This window comes from Caenorhabditis remanei, chromosome IV (genome assembly GCF_010183535.1).
Source record: "Caenorhabditis remanei strain PX506 chromosome IV, whole genome shotgun sequence".
Classification (NCBI taxonomy): Eukaryota; Metazoa; Nematoda; class Chromadorea; order Rhabditida; family Rhabditidae; genus Caenorhabditis; species Caenorhabditis remanei.
The window spans coordinates 6,755,166-6,773,603 of NC_071331.1; the positions used below are offsets into that span (position 1 = coordinate 6,755,166).

The 18,438-nt window shown below is 37.1% G+C and overlaps 2 protein-coding genes across 2 annotated transcripts; both read right to left on the reverse strand.

Annotated features, from left to right (window-relative positions):
• Positions 1 to 7,137: 7,137 nt before the first annotated feature.
• GCK72_012630 (uncharacterized protein) lies at positions 7,138 to 14,607 on the reverse strand (the record flags this gene model as incomplete). The annotated part of the gene is made up of 7 exons (XM_053729264.1): positions 7,138 to 7,314; positions 7,364 to 7,543; positions 7,629 to 7,846; positions 8,196 to 8,502; positions 8,551 to 8,789; positions 8,832 to 8,980; positions 14,423 to 14,607. 7 exons carry the CDS (start codon positions 14,605 to 14,607, stop codon positions 7,138 to 7,140), a joined length of 1,455 nt encoding a protein of 484 aa, XP_053584036.1.
• Positions 14,608 to 14,904: 297 nt separating this feature from the next.
• GCK72_012631 (uncharacterized protein) lies at positions 14,905 to 18,201 on the reverse strand (the record flags this gene model as incomplete). Its single annotated transcript, XM_003090769.2, has 4 exons — positions 14,905 to 15,039; positions 16,273 to 16,402; positions 17,892 to 18,001; positions 18,061 to 18,201. The coding sequence occupies 4 exons, from the start codon at positions 18,199 to 18,201 to the stop codon at positions 14,905 to 14,907; spliced, it is 516 nt and encodes a 171-aa protein (XP_003090817.2).
• Positions 18,202 to 18,438: the final 237 nt, after the last annotated feature.

Consider the following 18,438-nt stretch of genomic DNA (forward strand, 5'->3'; position numbering starts at 1 on the left):
CGGAAGAAGGAAGAGGGGAGTAAATTTTTGAAAAAGGAAGACGGAAGAAGGAAGTCAGTCGAAAATTCTAAAATGTTTGTAAACTTTTTTGAAAGTCGGAAGTGGCAAAAAATTTTCAACGGAAGACTGAAGCGGGAGTCGGAAGTAAATTTTCTAAAAAGGGAAGTCGGAAGAGAGAAGAAGGAAGTGAAAAAAAGCCCGGAAAAAGAAAGAAGGTAGTCGGAAGTCAGAATTCCGCACAACTCTGCCGCTCACATGCATAATGGGAATTAAAAGAACCGGGAGAGCATGTTTTCTGATAGCGAAGCCTAAAATAAATGGAAGACCACTACTCAAGAAGCTGATATGTGAATAAGAACCCGTCGTAGCTCGGTTGCCAACAAAAAATATGAATTCTTGGATGAGCATTTGTTAAAACACCGTCTTAGTCTGCCATATTCCGAGAAGGAAGGCGGCGTTGCCGCCGATCAGTCAAAAATATAAAATATATCGGCATGATCACTCGCCTATTGAGAAGGGAAGAAAGAAGAGTTATCAAGTTCACGTTCTTCTGTGAGATTGTTTTGAAAGGAGGAAAACATAGGAAGAAAGTTCAAATTGGTAAATTCTAAAATAGCTTATTCTAAATTCCATATTCTATCAGGATAGAAAAGTCATTGAGAAAGTTTGTAGAGTTTGAGTCTGAAAAGGAGAGATTTTACAATCGAGCTTTGTTGGAACGAACTGCTCGGCTAAGAAGCGCCACAGGCGCTGTAAAACTGAGAAGGGTGGAAGGAGGTTTAGTCGCCGTCAGGCGACGTAAACCGACTGGTCTTTACTATTAACAAACACCAGATTCTGTATGTTTGTGTGTGTGTCGCCGATCCTACAGCCCTTCCTACTGGACCGATTTTCTTCAAAGTTGGACCAAAAGATCAGAAATTCCCCCCGCATGATGCCCGTCTTTTTCTTTTTTCAAAATTCTCAAAATGACGCCTTCTGAGCCAAAAACACTGATAAAGCATAGGGGAATGAAAAACGGAAAAAGTGACGTGAAACTGTCGGCCTGAGCGTCGTCATTTTTTTCCTTTCTTCTGCTTGCATTTTCCGTGGCCGCATGATTATGGTGGACGTGTCGCTGCGTCCGATCTGGCAAGTTATGCGTCGTTGACTACAGTTAGTCTTTAGTTCGATCGCTGGAGTGAAGAAAGATTTTTTAAATTTTTTTGTTGATAGATTCGGAAAAAAGAGGTTTCCGAACGTGTCGTCTGTTTCCAATAAGAAAAAAATACGGGCCGCGTTCTAAAAAGAGATTTTTCTGGAGACAGCTAAAAGGGGATTGTGGATATGGGTCCACATTTTTTAAAGTATTAATAGCCATTCTTTCTAGCATTTACCTTCTTCTTACCACGGTTTTAGCTCCGCCTACTTTTTCGTGTAAAATACATCGAAAAGCGGAAGTTGCGTGAAGTCTAGACATAGGGCCATGTAAATCCCATTCTTTTGAACTGCTGATAATTATCATTTTCCTATTCCCTTCATGGCGTCACTGCCTCTACTGTTTCTGCCGATAATTTAGTGGATGATCATGGTGATGTTTCTCCTGTTTCCGGTGAAAGCGTGTTCCATCGCTAAGAATCAGATGGGAGGTTGAAGCTCGGAGGAGTTGATGCGATACAGGACATTCAACGCATGACACAGGATTTGGTGAAGAAAAAAGACGAAAAGAAGACGTCGGGCTCAATTTTTGCATATCGGCTAATCTTTGGGACCTCTACAAGGCCGCCTAAAGAAGCGAAAAATTTCTATGGCTGGGAACTGAGATATAAAATTGCCCAACGGCCATTTTGACAGGCTTGGTTCGGATTCAGATATGAGCGTAGAGCTTGGCGGAATGGACGGGATTGAGGACGAGATGATGGCACAGGAGTCAGTGTGGAAACGAGAAGAAAAACGCGTAACATCGCTTCAGAGAGAAAGAGATATCAACTTTTACTGATTTCAGAAAAATAAAGCTGCTGATTCAAATCGCATGGTAGCCAAACGAAAAGCTGAGAGTCAAGATGACACAAAATTGAGGTTAAAATCAATGGTAGATGATACAGCACTCCGACGATCTCTACAGTTTGACACTGAGGAGTCGAACAGCAACAGATCCAACACCAAAAATTTGGAAACAGTAGTGAAAAAAGGGCGAAGATAATCTAGAAGGGCTTCAGTAGCTTCCCGGAAATGACAAATAGCTATACGCTGCGTAATTACAACCAACATACATACGTCGTCGTACCCCTCCTGGTTTTTAGAAACAGAAGATTTTTTGGTTCACAGCATTTTTTGAGTTTGTGATGAAAAGAGGAAACAACTGCTGTTTCAAGTATTTGTTAATAATGTACATCGCAATGGACAAATTATTGGGTATCATTTTATAATTTTTCAGTCATTACATTGTACGTGGGGCGTTTCTTCCGATGTTAACTTACTAGGTTTCTGATCTGGTACTCAGAAATACTCGCATTATTGTTTCTGAAAGTGATAATTATACGATTGATGGCTCTATTTTTGTAGTTTTATTCATCAGTTTGAATGAAAAAATGCGGATTCAGTTACATCAGAAAGTGTTGGGAACAGTTATTGAAAACAATGTCACGCTCGAATCCTTTTTAGTTTCATTTATGAATCTGTCTGAAAAGAGACAAATGTAGAAAATGTGAGTAAAAGAGTGTAGAAGTAGTGGAAAAAATAATAAGTTAAGTTAATTGAAGCGCGGGAACGCACTGTTTTTTCAAGCTGGCTGAGATACTAACCTCAAATTTTTGGACATTGACTTACTATCGAACACCGAAATCATTTTATAAAGGAAACATCGAAAAATTTAGTCAGGAACTGTCTGTAGCAGTGATAATGGAAATTTCGCGGAGCAATTAAAAGAGATTTCAAAAAAATGTTACATCAGTGAACAGACTGAACGTTTCCAGCTTTATTGGAGTGTTTTTGAGAAGACGTTGAAACATAAAGTGAGTAGTAGAAAATGGGGAAATTAATTGTTGTCAGGGATCTGGTATTAGGGTTAACATTTTGAGGAGAAGTTAAGAGTAAACAGCGTCACTACTGATTCACTCTCATCGTTCCGAGTTTTAGAATCTGTTTCAGTTTCAATGACTCCTTAAAGGTATTTTCCATTTTTTCATCCCATTTAGCCATTTTCTGCCAGCTATAAAATGATAGTTCATTCTAATATCTGAACTCATGCCAAGTCGGTAAATAATGGAGATATATCAGAAGAGAGAGCTGGAAGCCAGATATTTGGAGTTTATGAAGAGATTTGTGATTAGGGATGGAGAGGTGAGTGAGGTCTATAAGAATAAAGAGATATTATGGAATGAGTAAATACTAAACAAGGTTGTTATCTCGATGCAGATTTACGCATGCAATTTGTTCGTCGCTCGATAGTTAACTGTTTCATCTTCATTATAATTTTCAAATGGCGTTGAAACACTAATTAGTAATACATTAATTGTGAAACATTTGGCTACATTAATTTATGTTATTAGTTAGGAGTGAACAGCGCCACTATTGCTACATTCTTTTATTTATTTTTGCTCTGCTACTCAGAAATACTTGCATAATTGTTTCTGAATGTGATAATTATACGTCTCATGGCTCTACTTTTGAAGTTCTGTTTATCAGATCTAATAAAAAATTGCGGATTCAGTTACACCCGAAAGTGTTGGGAACCGTTTCCGAAAACATTGATCGTTCTGTTCTACACATTGAAAGTGAACTGTTTTTCAAGCTGGTGAAGATACTATTCTTCAACTTCTGGGCATTGATTGATCAGCAAGACATTGGCGATCAAGACGTTTTTTGACTTGCATTAGCCCGAAGTGGAAAATTGATACGTTGCCAAATACGTTTACTGAATCTGTGAATAAGAATTGAATAATTATTCGTGGATGCCGATATTTTTGGAATCGGTTCGGTGATTTTTTTGGAAATAATACCAAAAATAATAAGCTGGCCAGTTCTGATAAAGGTGAAACCGGTATGTTTGCAATAGTTTTTGAAGTGAAAATGAGTAAGACAGTCTCATCAAAAATTGAAATTTTTTCTTCGTAAAAATCAAATTTTTGACAACCATTCAGAATGAGAAGAAATTCTGAAAATTCATCAAAAATGGTTATATTCTCGATGAAAAATTCAAAAAAATTCAAAAAACATTTTTTGAAGCCGGGCCTTAAAGATTTTTTACCGGCCCTGGCCTTGGTAAGTCTGTTTTTTGGAATAAATCATTTTCATGTTTCGATTCAAGATCATGTAAGCACACATCGAAAAACTGACTGTTTGGAGCGCCAGTGATAATAATAGTAACCTGAAACTGAGTTAACCATACTTGTTTTGTCTAGGCCTTTAGAAAAAAACTATGCAATTTAAATAAATAATACTTCTTATTGGGTACCCGCCAGGCTGATACTTAATTATCTACCAGTCGGTTCTCGTCGCCTAACGGCGACTAAACCTCCTTCTTAACACCACCCTTCTATGTCTTACAGTAAATCGTAATTAATCCGAAGACGGACGACACGTTCGGAATTCCCCGTTTTTTCTGACTCAGACGATAACAAAAAATCTTTCATATCGACTCTGAGGATAAATCCGGAACGGACGACACGTTTCGAATTCTTTTTTTCCAGACTTGCAAAGTTCCGAGCAGGCCCGGTTTTGGTCCGGCCCAGCCCGGTCGGCCCGGATTTGAATTTTTGAACTTTTTCCACTACAATTTTTTGTCCAAAAATTTATTTTCTGAAAATTTTTCATATTTTTCCTCAAGTATATTTTTCAACAACCTTCAAAACCTACAAAAAGTTGTTCTTAAGAAATATTTTTTGAAGTTCAGTACTGAAAAAATTCAAAATTTTTTTTCGAAAATTGCCCGATTTTTTTGAAAAATATTTCTTAAGAACAACTTTTTGTAGGTTTTGAAGGTTGTTGAAAAATATACTTGAGGAAAAATATGAACAATTTTCAGAAAATAATTTTTTCGACAAAAAATTCTAGTGGAAAAAGTTCAAAAGTTCAAATCCGGGCCGACCGGGCCGGGCCGGGCCAAAACCGGGCCGGCCCGGAATCTTGCAAGTCTGGAGATTTCTATCATAGCACGTTATCTATTTTCGAGGGACAAGACAAATAGTTTACTACTCTTTAATGTTTCAGCATCTTATGAAAAACGCTCGAATAAAGTTAGAATATTAGTTCCTGGCATGACGTCAATCATTGTAAAATCTCTGCTAACTCATGAAGAAAAATTGTTATCATCAATGTTTCGGAATGTTCCAGCAACTAGTTTTTTAATTTTTGTTTTAACAATTTTACGGTTTCAGATATCTATCATAACATGTTACCTATTCTCTATGGACAATCAATAGAGATTTCAAAACACGTTAAACCAGTGATCGAAATATTATCATTCCAGCTTTATTGGAGTGTTCTTTGAAAAGACGTTGAAACCTTAGTTAGTAATTGTAAAGATTGGAAAGAATGTCTTCTCGACTTTTGCGCAGAAAACCTTACGGTGGTAAGGATGTTTCAAGCAATAATTGAAAAATTCTCAATGAAGCGCCTTCAAATCGACTTCAATTTCCATCAATACATTCCAGACAATACCAAGATGACACTGTGAGCTGTCGAAAGAAATGTGATCGTCGTATCAAAACTGCCACGTCATCTGCCCCGAAAATCGCCAAGTACCACGAGACAAGTGAGATTGCATTATGTCTTTTGAGATGTCGGAAAGATATGTTTGGAGGTATAGATAACACAATGCAAATTCGCTCTACTGAAATCTAGTTTCAGACCATCAAACAACTAATTGTTTTAGAGTTAATTAAAAAAATATACGGTTTCAGATATCTATCATAGCATGTTACCTAGTTTCAATGGACAGTAAACCAAGCTTTCTCACGGCCCGGATTCAAAAATGGGTACCCATTTTTTACCGATTTTTTTTGAAATTTTTCGAAAAAATAGAGTAAAAATGCTTAAATTATTGTACACATTCACATTTTTATTCAATTTTGAATTTTTATTCGAAAACTATACTTTTTTCAAAAAATTTCAAAAAATTTCCAAAAATTTCCAAAAAAATTCAAAAACTGAAAGTTTTTTCAAAACATGTTTCCAAACGGGCCGAGCGGGCCAGGCTGGGCTACGGGCCGGGCCGCCCCGAGATATTTTCTGATTTTGGCCCGGCCCGTGACACGTATGTTCAAAACATTTAGAAAAATATGGAAATTCCTTTTTTTTATACTCGAAAACCCTTCAAAATATTCACATTTTCGGCCTGAAAATGTTTTTGCCGGCCTAACTTTTTAAAATTAATGTTTCTAGGCCATGGAGAGTTTTTGTAATTTTTAGAAAATTGTATGTCGTGTGAAAAGATCCATTTTATTACTGTACCGACAGTGTGATAAAATTATTTCGATAAGTTTTCCCGGTAGTCAGGTCTATATATGTAGGAGGCGTTATTTATAAAACTTTAAAAACTCTCTAGTTAACAGTGTTGAAATCTGTTTGATTTGAATCGGTAATCTGACTTCGGTTATAATCATGCAATAACGCTCTACCGCTCATAGACGTGTCTCGTTCTGTGGATCACATAGATCCTGTATCCCTTTTTTGTCATCTTTACTCTCGAGAAACATACATTGATATTGGAATTATCAATCCTTCCGATTTCAATGCTACCTGAAACACAATGTGACATAAATGTGAGAGTTCGTTTTCAATCGGATGATTGATTGTTTCAAAGAATTACCAAAAAGTGAGACAACTGGCACTGATGGCTACAAGAAAACGTGTATATTGCCCTTTTTAATCTTTGAAATACCTAGACACTAAAAGTATGTGAGTTCCTGGTTAACACAGTTTCAGGTAACTAGTATTATCACCGGGGATCCCAACAGTCAGTAAGCCACCGTCATAGAAAACACTCACTTAGCTCTTCCTCGTCATTTTGAAAAAAACTCAGGGGGGTTCCAAAGAAGATAACTTTTTTCAATATCAGAAGTTAAATGCACCAGTTTCTTGGAGAACGTGAAAACGGTTTATTCCAAAAAGAAAATCCATCAACAAAACAGAGAATAAATTAATCGATCCCAATAACTAAGCCAAGACATGTTTGTGATCACAGAATACAACAACACATCCCGTGAACCATTTACCCAACCACTCCCCACAATCATTCGACTCCGACGAGAAGACGATGGCTCGTTCGCATTTCGATTCACGCACATGGCTTCCACAGGACACCGAGGAGAACGATGAGTTGGGCCAGAGCACCTGAAAATGAGGAAGGGATTTATTGGATAATGAGGATCCACTTATGTACCTTGACCCTCGCTTCCAACTCCTTCACAAAGATATCTCTCTCCTTCGTGTCGAATTCCGCCCGAAGAATCTTGCATTCAGAAGGTGTCAACAGTTTCGAAATCTCGGAATACGGGAAATTATCCTCCACGTGGAAATCAATTGGAAGAGGGTTATGGTCATCGGCTTGTTCTGGTGGGAGCTGAAAAACGGTTTCAGATAATCAATATGTGTGGGTAAGTTCGTGACCTATTTAGTGAGAATAAAACAAAGAAATCCCAAATCACCTCTCCATCCTTAATCACAAATCTCTTCTCCATAAACTCCAAATATCTTGCTTCCAGCTCTCTCTTCTGATAAATATCCATCATTTCCTGACTTGGCGTGAACAGCTCATCCTTCTTGTATTGTTTCCCATAGAAATACTTATTTCTCTTCATAAGCGGGTTGTCATCAAACAACATATAGTTAGCGACAGCTTGCGCGGCTTCAGCTCCTCGTTGTACTGAAATTTAAGACTAAGATTCTAAAGCAGTCTTTACTAGGGAAGGTCATGGAGACAGTTTGGAGTTATGGGACGTGACCTATATAATTGGAAAGACGAGAAAACACTGATTCCAAATGTTTAATCAGTTTTTGCCTTTGAGGTCAGGTATTTGAGAAAAGCAAGGTCAAACAAAAGTCAAAAAGGTAATAGTTTTCAATTTTTGCAAACTTTGACCTTTTTTCTCAAATACCAGGCCTCGAGGGCTAAAAGTAAAGATATATTTGGATTCAGCGTTTTCTCAGCTTTCCAATGATATAGGCCACTACTCATATCTCCACACTGGCTTCACTTGTCCGTAATAACTTACACTTAAAGTGACAGTAATGAAGATATTCAAAATGGGCGGCCAACAAGTTTCCAACATAATGACCATTGATATTCGATAGCTTGTAAAGACAGTTATGCTCACATCGGATCACTGAAGATCTCATACTAGCCAGTAGAATATCCAGCTCTGGATTTCCGTCCACCACACTCCAATCTATTTTATCTTGACACAGAATCCGGCACTTTTCATCTTGAATCAAAGATTTCTCGAGAGAAGTCTCGAATTCATGCACACATCTTCCCCAGTCCTGTTCATCGTATGCCTCCGCACCATTCATGAATTTCGCCTAAAATATTTTTTTATTTGAAATCAAACCACCGCTTTCCAACTCCACCTCATGATCCTTTCTTTCCATATCTATCAACATCTCATCCGAATATCCATCTCTATCCATATACCAATTCAAACTTTGAATTATATCCTTATCATCTGAATTGGCCACCAAAAATGTGTACGCTGACTGCACTGCCATCGCAAGTTCGCCCTGATGATAATAGCATATATGCATGTATTGATAGGGTTTCCGTTCCTCCAAGTCGTGATATGTGGACATCTTTCGGACGGTTTGATGGTCTGAAGCTAATTAATGAAATTTCAGTGGATTATTGCACATACCTCCAAACATATCCTTCCGGCATCTCAAAAGACACAATGCGATCTCACTTGTCTCGTGGTACTTGGCGATTTTAGGGGCAGATGGCGTGGCAGTTTTGATACGACGATCACATTTCTTTCGGCAGCTTACAGTGTCATCTTGGTATTGTCTGAAATTTTATTGATGGAATTTCAAGTCGAGGTAAAGGCGCATCGTTGAGAATTTTCAATTATTGTTTGAAACATCCTACACATATTAGGTTGATTCATAATTTTCTGCAATTTTCGAGGTTGCCGGGTGTCGTTTCGATTTCTCGGCACAGGAGTAGTTTTTCGATGTAGTTGTTTTTGTGTTTGGTAGACCTACTCAAGTTCTTGTTACACTTTCAAAGTTTAACTTCTCGCTCTTTTTCTCGCCCTGAACGGAGCTTGGATTTACACGCAACTTTTTGCGTTTTTGAAACGTTATTTTGTTTTCATTCGTTTCTGGTTTAAAAATTACGTCATTCAAAAAGAAGTCGCTGATGTATGTTAACAAAAGTCTCCTTGTTTTAACCCGAATACATTTTGATTCAAAAAAATTGAAACAAGAAACTTGGATCTGACTGAAAAAGTTCTTCTCTTTCAGCGGTCCGAGCTAGATTTGGAGTTATAGCAGGGAATCGTAGAAACGGATCTGTATCAAACCACCCTTAGGTTGTCAACTTCATTAAGGGTGACTAATGTAACTGTAGTTCATGGATAGAAACCATTTATCGGAATGAGAAAATTCGTCGTTACATACCACACGTTTTGGAACAATATAAAATGGCACATCACATGGACCTAAATTGGTTCTTAGTACTTTTCCCCCCAACACACGTATGGTCGGATTTTTTATTTATTAGAAATAAGTAGTGGAATTGTTACTCTAACGATCTGAGAAAAGTACAATGTGTGGACTAAGATTTGCGCGCTGTGTATGTTCTAAAACCTAAAAAAAAGTGGTTACTTGAATCTGAGATTCAGTACTCTGGGTGGCGCGGTCGGAACTCCAGCGCTTGTTCATGTGCTGCGAAAGTAACCCACAACAATCTGTTGCCATCTGGCTGGACAATTCTTTTTTATTCATCGTGTTGATCCATCCTTTTTCTCTTGAATTACAAACATTTAGCTTGACTCCGACGACATTTAAATGTAGAAAATTCCAAATAAAAAGGGGATATCAAAAATAAGCAAGTTTCCTTTTCAAATGATTTCGAATGGATGGTCTACGCGGAGAGAATCTGTAAACTACCAAAATCTTGTCAGAAGACCATCGATGCTGATAAACAATATTTCGAATTCTAGAAATCTTTTTGGATTTGAGAAAATAAAAACAAAATTGTATCGAAAAATTGCAGAAAATTATGAATCAACCTAATAGTTGTGAGACTAAAAAGGATGAAAGTTATCTTTCGAAAAACAGATAAATCTTTACTACCGTAAGGTTTTCTTAGTTCATCCGGTACCGCTTCAACTTGTGGTTTAAACTGCACAAAAGTCGAGAAGACATTCTTCCCAATCTTTACAATTACTAACTAATGTTTCAACGTATTTTCAAAGAACACTCCAATAAAGCTGGAATGATAATATTTCGATCACTGGTTTAACGTTTTCTGAAATCTCTATTGATTGCTGCGGAAATTCCTATTATAACTGTTTCAGACAGTTGGCTTAATTTTTCGGTGTTCGATTTCAGTCGGTGTAAAGGCGCTCCATTGAGGTTTTTCAATTATTAAATACGTTTATGTGGAAATAATTTATATTTGACGCTTGAAACATCCTATACATAATTTAGGCTGAAAAGGATGAAAGTTGTGTTTCAAGAAACAAATAAATCATTCACGACCGCAAAGTTTTCTTAGTGGTCGTGATGTAGAATCTGACAGCTTTCATTCGATGTGATGAATAAAAACTACATAGAAAGAACTTTAATTGGATTGCCAGAGAATCACTTAATGGGACGAAAAAAAGAAAAAAATCTTTGTAGAGTCATTGAAACTGAAATAGGTTCTAAAACTCGGAATGATAAGAATGAAGCAGTAGGTAGTGACCAGAGTTGCATGGAAGTGAAAATTTCTTATACGGAAGTCGGAAATCGGAATTCCATGCAACTCTGGTAGTGACGCTGTTCACTAATAAATTTATCTAATACGGTTAACACTCCTACCGGATCACTAACAACAACGAATCTTCCCAATTTTTACACTAATGTTTCAACTTTTTTTCTCCAATAAAGCTGAAATGTTAATCTTTCGATCAGTGGTTTAACGTTTTTTTTTCAAATCTCTATTACTAAATATCCAAAAAACTGTTACAGACAGTTCCAGACTAAATTTTTCGGTGTGTCATTTTAAACAATATACCGGATCAGAAATTTATCATAGCATGCTACGGGTTTTCGACATACTTGCAAATTTACGGCCCGGCCCAAGGCCCGGGCCAGTAGAGAATTTTCTAGGCCCGGCTTCAAAAAAAGGTACCTATTTTTTACCAAATTTTTTGAATTTTTTTGAAATTTTACATTAAAAATTTCAATTTTTTGATGCATAACTAGCTTTTGATTCAATTCTGAAGTATAGTCAAAAATTCGACATTTTTGGGAAAAAATTCAAAAAAATTCAAAATTTCGTTCAAAACTTCAGTTCAAATTTTTCAGCCGGGCCGGGCCGTGGAAATTCTCGTCACGGCCCGGCCCTGCAAGTATGGTTTTCGATGATTAATTCGATAGCCCAACAGTATGAAAGATTTCCGTAAGAAAGCTCTGGAGTTACTGAAACCGTGAATAAAAGTTGAATATTTCTTTTCGTTGAAAACGATATTTTTTGAAATCTGTTCGGTGGTTTTTTGTGGTTTATAAATTCAGATGAGCGTCTTGTACTTAAAGTAATATGCTCGCTGCCAGTTCTGAAAAATATGAAACCGGTACAGTTGCAATAGTTTCTGTCGACAACTCCACGACAAATTATACACATTAAATTTTCTTTCTAGAAATCCCACAATTGGAACAATAATTATTATCATGGGAACATCAAAGCCAAGTATGAGTGCTTGAGACATTGTCCGTAGAGAATAGGCAACATGTTATGATAGATATCTGAAACCGTATAATTTTTGAAACAAAAATTTTTAAAAACTAGTTGCTGGAACATTCCGAAACATTGATGATAACAAATTTCTGTAGGAGTTAGAAGAGATTTCACAATAACGGATGTCACACGAGTGCCTAATATTCTAACTTTATTAGAACTTTAAAAAAAAGATACTGAAACATTAAAGAGTAGTAAACTGATTGCCTCGTCCGGCGAAAATAAGTAACATGTTATGATAGAAATCTCGAGCGATATACTTTTTGAACACAATATTCAGTACGGAATTTCTGGAACTTCAACGAAAAGAAATATTCAACTTTTATTCACGCTTTCAGTAACTCCAGATCTTTCTTAAGGAAATCTTTCATCGTTTTCGGCCTCTTCTCTCGAATTACATAATGTTTTGAATTTTTTTTTTAAACTTTAAAAAACACGTTAATTCAAAGTGAAACTATGCAAACGCGCTTTGTTGAGACTACATTTTTGGTAATACTATTTGAGGCCTAAATTGCAATTTTCAAATATTTTTTGTTCTTTCAAAAATTTGGCCTTTCTCGGTTATTTGTCTCCTTAAAACTATTTCTTGTCAAAGTTCTTCAGCTTGAACAAAAAAATTTAGGTAAGCGATTTTTCTGAAAAGGGCGCGTTTGCATAGGTTCACTTTGAAATATCGTGAAAAATTAATCAGCCTCATGTCAATTTTCCAATTCGGGCTAAATCAAGTGAAAAAAACCGAAAATTCGCTTTAGCACAGTCAAAAATGCCTACTGTAACCTTAATATTAGCGTTAATCAGTAGATCACTACCAGCAGGAAATTCGCGGCTACGCCGCGATTTCGCTGGATTTTTAGTTGATCTATGAAGTTCCTAAGCAAGAACTGGAATCCTTTTTCTGAGCTCAAATATGCTTTTGAGACGATGATTAATGATAATTTTCTTATGAATCTCTTTTTCTAGAAAGATTCTGGAATATTTGAATTTCCTTCAAAGTTCAAAAAATTTTCTGGAAGCTTCTGGAAGATTCTGGAATATTTGAATTACCGCCAAAATGGAAAATTTGAATTCCCTCCAAAGTTCAAAAGATTTTCTGGAAGATTCTGGAAGATTCCGGAATATTTGAATTACCGCCAAAATGGAAAATTTGAATTCCCTCCAAAGTTCAAAAGATTTTCTGGAAGATTCTGGAAGATTCCGGAATATTTGAATTACCGCCAAAATGGAAAATTTGAATTCCCTCCAAAGTTCAAAAGATTTTCTGGAAGATTCTGGAATATTCGAATTTCCGCCAAAATGGAAAATTTTGAATTTCCTCCAAAGTTCAAAAGATTTTTCTGGAAGCTTCTGGAAGATTCTGGAATATTTGAATTCCCTCCAAAATTCAAAAGTTTTTCTGGAAGCTTCTGGAAGATTCTGAAAGCCTTTGAAATTTTCTCAAACTCTCTGGAAGTTTCTGGAAGGTTCTGGAAAAGTTTGGATTTTTCTGGAACATTCTGGAAACTCTTGGGAATTTCTGGAAATTGCGGCCAAACTTACTCAAATTTTTCGGAGTATTGTCTTAAGTTGCCAAGGGTGTCACGGCCAAAGTATTGGCCCCGTATATTCAGTTTGCACCTGCTTTCCCGATTTTTGGGTTACTGTAGCTACAGTACCCCTTCAGGGGTATGGCAGTGGAAAATCTGCAAAGTGTCTCGAGGAAAAGTACGGGACTGCAGAGTTAATAAATTTATCAACGTACTCGATCAGTGGGGATCTGAACCTTCCAAGATATTCAGGAGCGACTGTAAATGTTCAAAACTCTGTAACTACCGTAATCCTACAGTAACCGGCCCAATTTTTTTTGGTCTTATACTGAGGCGCCAAGGTTGTTACCACCCAAGTCTGGTGTTCCATCGTTCTGTTTGGAACCCTTTTTCATTTTTTGGGTTACGGTAGCTACAGTAATCCTACAGTAATCTGACACCCGGGGTCCAAAAAATTGAAGCGCTCGTGTTTACCCCAAAACTTCTTTTGAAACGGTTCAAAGAGAAAAAAGTTATTCAGGGAGAAGCGTCGGACGGACAGACAGAACTATTCCATTAGTAGGAAGAAGATGGTACTGTACATTGTCTATAGAGCGCATGTACAGACATTTTTGTTACATAATTCGGATGTCGGTTAAGCAAGTGCGCTCTACTAGACAAACCAAAACTTTTCTGGAATCCGGAATTCTTACAAATATGCTATGAATGCTGTTTCACATTTTTGTTATCATGAGTTTCGAAAAATTGGAAATAATCATGATTGTCTAGGTTGTCAATGCAATCGCGCTCTACAGGACTAACTGGAAAACCTTAAAAATGAAATAGAAAAAATCTTCAGTTTCACCAACTCCGTGAATTTGTCAAAATAAATTCAATATTTAGTCCACACTACATACTATGCAAACCCTCTCCCCTGCACACTCCTCATTGGCAATAGAGCGCTCTTCTCTATCCCAAAATTCCCCAATAAAAAACCAACTTAAAATCATCGATCGCTCTCTTCATAAAAGCCACACAATCGGGCCAATTCTTCGCCGTGTACTCATTCTTGCCAAACTGAAAATAGTCCTCAAAAGTGACACGTTTCTCGTGTTGTTGTCCACTGCATCCACGTGGCACAAAAATCAATAGAATCGGGAGGAATAGGGAGAAGAAGTTGGTCATGATCGTAGGGGGGAAGATGGGGAAATAGTGAGTAAGTGACCGCTTCGGACGCCTGTTGGGAGCATCTGGCGTCTGTTGGAATGAGAGAGAGACTGTGGGGAATGAGGAGACGCAGAAAATAGAGGGAAGAGATTACACAAAAAACATTACAAAGGTCAGAAATGTGTATATTAAAACATAAACGTATTTTATATCTATTTTCTGAATTCTGAGCAAAAAAAGTAATACAACCCGAATCCGGATTTAGACTCGAAAAAGGAAAAAATGTGGAAAAAGAAGTATAAAACAAGAAAATAATTAATGAGGTTTCGGCACGTGTCCATCCACATAAAAGTTCCGAGTCATCGTTGGGAGGGTCACTGTGATGCCGTCGAGCTCTTTGGAGAGCACAATTTGACAGCCGAGACGGGAGTTGTCCTTGAGAGCCGGCGCCTGAAAAATTTAGGGTGATTTTGAGTCATTTTGAGTGAGAAATAGCTGAAATTCGGTGATTTTTAGAGCAAAATTGTTCGAAAAAGAACGAAAAGGGACAACTTTAGAGCTGAAAATTTGATTTTTAATGAAATTTCGAGATTCAGATTTTCAACTAGAAACTTGGGGAGGTTGGGGAGGAAAAATAGCTGAATTTCGCTGATTTTTTCAGCAAAATTGAGAAAAATTTCAGATTAAAAGTTCGAAAAATCTGGAAAAGCCTGGGAAAATGGTACATCATTCTTATATATAAAAGACAATTGGGCGTTGTCTGTTTGTCTGAGGCGATGTCCGCAGCGGTTTTGGAAAGAGAAGAGAAACTGAGCCAGTGGGCAAAAGCGAACTGGCGTCCTTTGAACAGCGCCGCCGCTTTAGACCACTCGGCCATACGGGCACATTTGAGAAAGGGTTGCCACGTAAATGATAAGAGGCCAGCCGACTGAACCGCCGAAGGCGGGGCAGATAGGCTGGTTTTGAATAAGAAATTTGAGCTGAAAAGAAAAATTCGGAAAAAAATTCAGACTTCTAGTTCGACAAAAACTTGAAATTAACAAAAACGGACTATTTTAAAGCTAAAATTGTGATTTTCAACTCGGAAAATGCAAAACTAACAGAAACTTGATAGTTTTGAGACTAAAATTATGAATTTAAATGGAAATTCAAGATTTTTCCAGTTTTTCTACTAATTTTATGATATTTTCATGAAAACTTGTGTTAGAAAAACTCTCAGGATGGGATTCTTGTCAGAACACAAGACTAACATCGTAATTTTCTTCGTAAAAACTCGAAAATTGATACAAACACTGTTCTGAGTGATAAAAATTGACTTTTCCGCGCCTTCCGAATCGGAAAATGCATTTTTTCGATAAAAGCGACAATGTGATCGTTTTTTTCCATAAATGAGAACCGAAAAACGGTAAAAATCACAAAAAATGCATTTTTCAATTGAAAAGGTCGAAAAATAACATTTTTTCAAGTTCCGGACCAAAAAACCACCAAAAAATGCATCAAAACGACGATTTCCGCCGAAAACCGCTGAAAATCTAGTGAAAATGTCCCAAAGTTATTTTCACGCAAAAATTGCATTTTCATGTTTGAAAATCGGAAAAAACCCGTTTTTCAGGTTCCGAACAGATAAATCACGATTTCCATCCAAAATCTTTCATTTTTCTGTAAATTTCTTCAATTCCCTACCATATCCAACATATCATCCTCTTCTTCCAGCGGTTCCGGCAGTTTGTCCTTGAAAGCGGGATCCACGTAGACGTGACACGTGGAACAGGCCAACGATGCTTCACACGCTCCCTCCATTTCGATGTCGTATCTGGAATTATCGATTTTGGCTGATTTTTTTAATCAATTTGGAGCAATTTTGCCATTTTTAGACAGTTTTTCACCTAAATTGAGTTTTTTGACTTAATTTTTGGCGTTTTTGCACAGTTTTTCACGAAAATTGCGGCATTTAAACCCATTTTTTGCATTTTGAACCAATGTTTATTCGAAAACTATATTGTAATTTTTGAAATTGAATAATTTTCTTTAATTCCTTCATTTGGTAAAGTATCTCGCATGAATACTCCACGGAATTTCTTGATTACAAGTACTTTTACAAGCTCAAGGAGATCTAGATTGGTTAATGGCGTTAGGTCTTTTCGGAGACCAAAAGTAGTCATTTAATAAAAAACAAAACTTCAAAACTGGTGTTGAAACGCTTCTACTTTCCACTTCTTGACTTTGTGTGATTGTAAAAACCAAAGTAATAAGTAAAACAAAAAAGGCAAAAAATACTGGGACCACATGGGAGTCGAACCATCATCCTACCGCTTTGCGGTTGCGCACTCTACCGACTGAGCCATGGAGGCTCCCTCTTGCTTCAGAAGAGTTTTCCCCTATCTACCCAGCGCGCTCTAGCAGAGACGCAGATGAGACAACCAGCAATGAGAAGGTGTGTGTGTGTCAGAGTTGCATGGAAGTGAAAATTTCTTATCCGGAAGTCGGAAGTGATTTTTCTTATCCGGAAGTCGGAAGTCGGAAGTCTGAAGTAAAATTTCTAATCCGGAAGTCGGAAGTGAAAAAACGCCCGGAAGTCGGAAGTTGGAAGTCGGAAGTCGGAAGTCGGAATTAGATTTTTTCTCAAATTTTCAAAAACTCCAAGAGAAAAATCATGAAATTCGCGAAAATCAGTGGAAAATCAGTTTTCGGCTGAAGAAAAGCCTATTTTCTGTCCTTTTAGACCATTTTTCCATGCATTTCTGCGAAATTCACTTTTCGAAAATTCCACAGTTATGGAATGACGGAAGTCGGAAGTAAAATTCCTTATCCGGAAGTCGGAAGTAAAATTCCTTATCCGGAAGTCGGAATGATAAAAATGCCCGGAAGTCGGAAGTCGGAAGTCGGAATTCCATGCAACTCTGATGTGTGCTCCCATGGCGTAGTGGTTAACGCATTTTAAACCCATTTTTTGCATTTTGAACCAATTTTTGCCTAAATTGCGTCATTTTAACCCGATTTTTAAGTTTTTCTCACCTAAATTCCGTCATTTTTTACCCAATTTTCGGCTTTCTAACACTATTTTTCGTCTAAATTGCATCATTTTAACCCAAAATTGAGATTTTTCACCGTTTTTCGCAATAAATTTCATTTTAAGTCAATTTTGGTATTTTTGCACAGTGTTTTGCCTAAACTGCGTAATTTTAACCCAATTTTTGACATTTTTCACCGATTTTTGCCCAAATTGCGTCATTTTTACCCAATTTTTGAGATTTTTTCACTTTTTTTTGGCGATTTTCTCGATTTCTCTTGAATTTCCCTACCTGTGCGCCAGAAACATCACATTATCTCCGACTTTCCCCCGGATTTTTCGTTCCGTGCCATCCCTTAACACGTAGGTGATATTCACCACTTCATCTTCACTTTTTGGATCCTAAAAATCAATTTTTTATTTAAAAAAAAATTTTTTTCAAAAAATCAATAATTCGGTACCTCATATTCAAAATCTCCTGTTTTCAGAATATTTGTTGTTGTGAATTGTCGGATTTGTGGTGTGAACGACTTTTTTATTTGCGGGCGTCCGATAGTCAGCAACCGGGTGGCCCTCTGCGCTAATCGAAGGATGGAGGACATTATTGGAGCTGAAAATCATGAAAATCAGCTCAAAATGCATTATTTTTATCAGTTTAAGGTCAAAAATCATATTTTTAATCGTAAAAATGATAAAAAATGAAGCAAAAACGAGAAATGCGCCAACAAACTGAAGGAATGTCTGCGTCTCCACTCTCTAACGCGTAGCAATAGAGCGCGTTTGCTTATTTTTCTATTTCTCGATTTTTTTTATTTCTGCTTCAAATCATGATTTTTCCT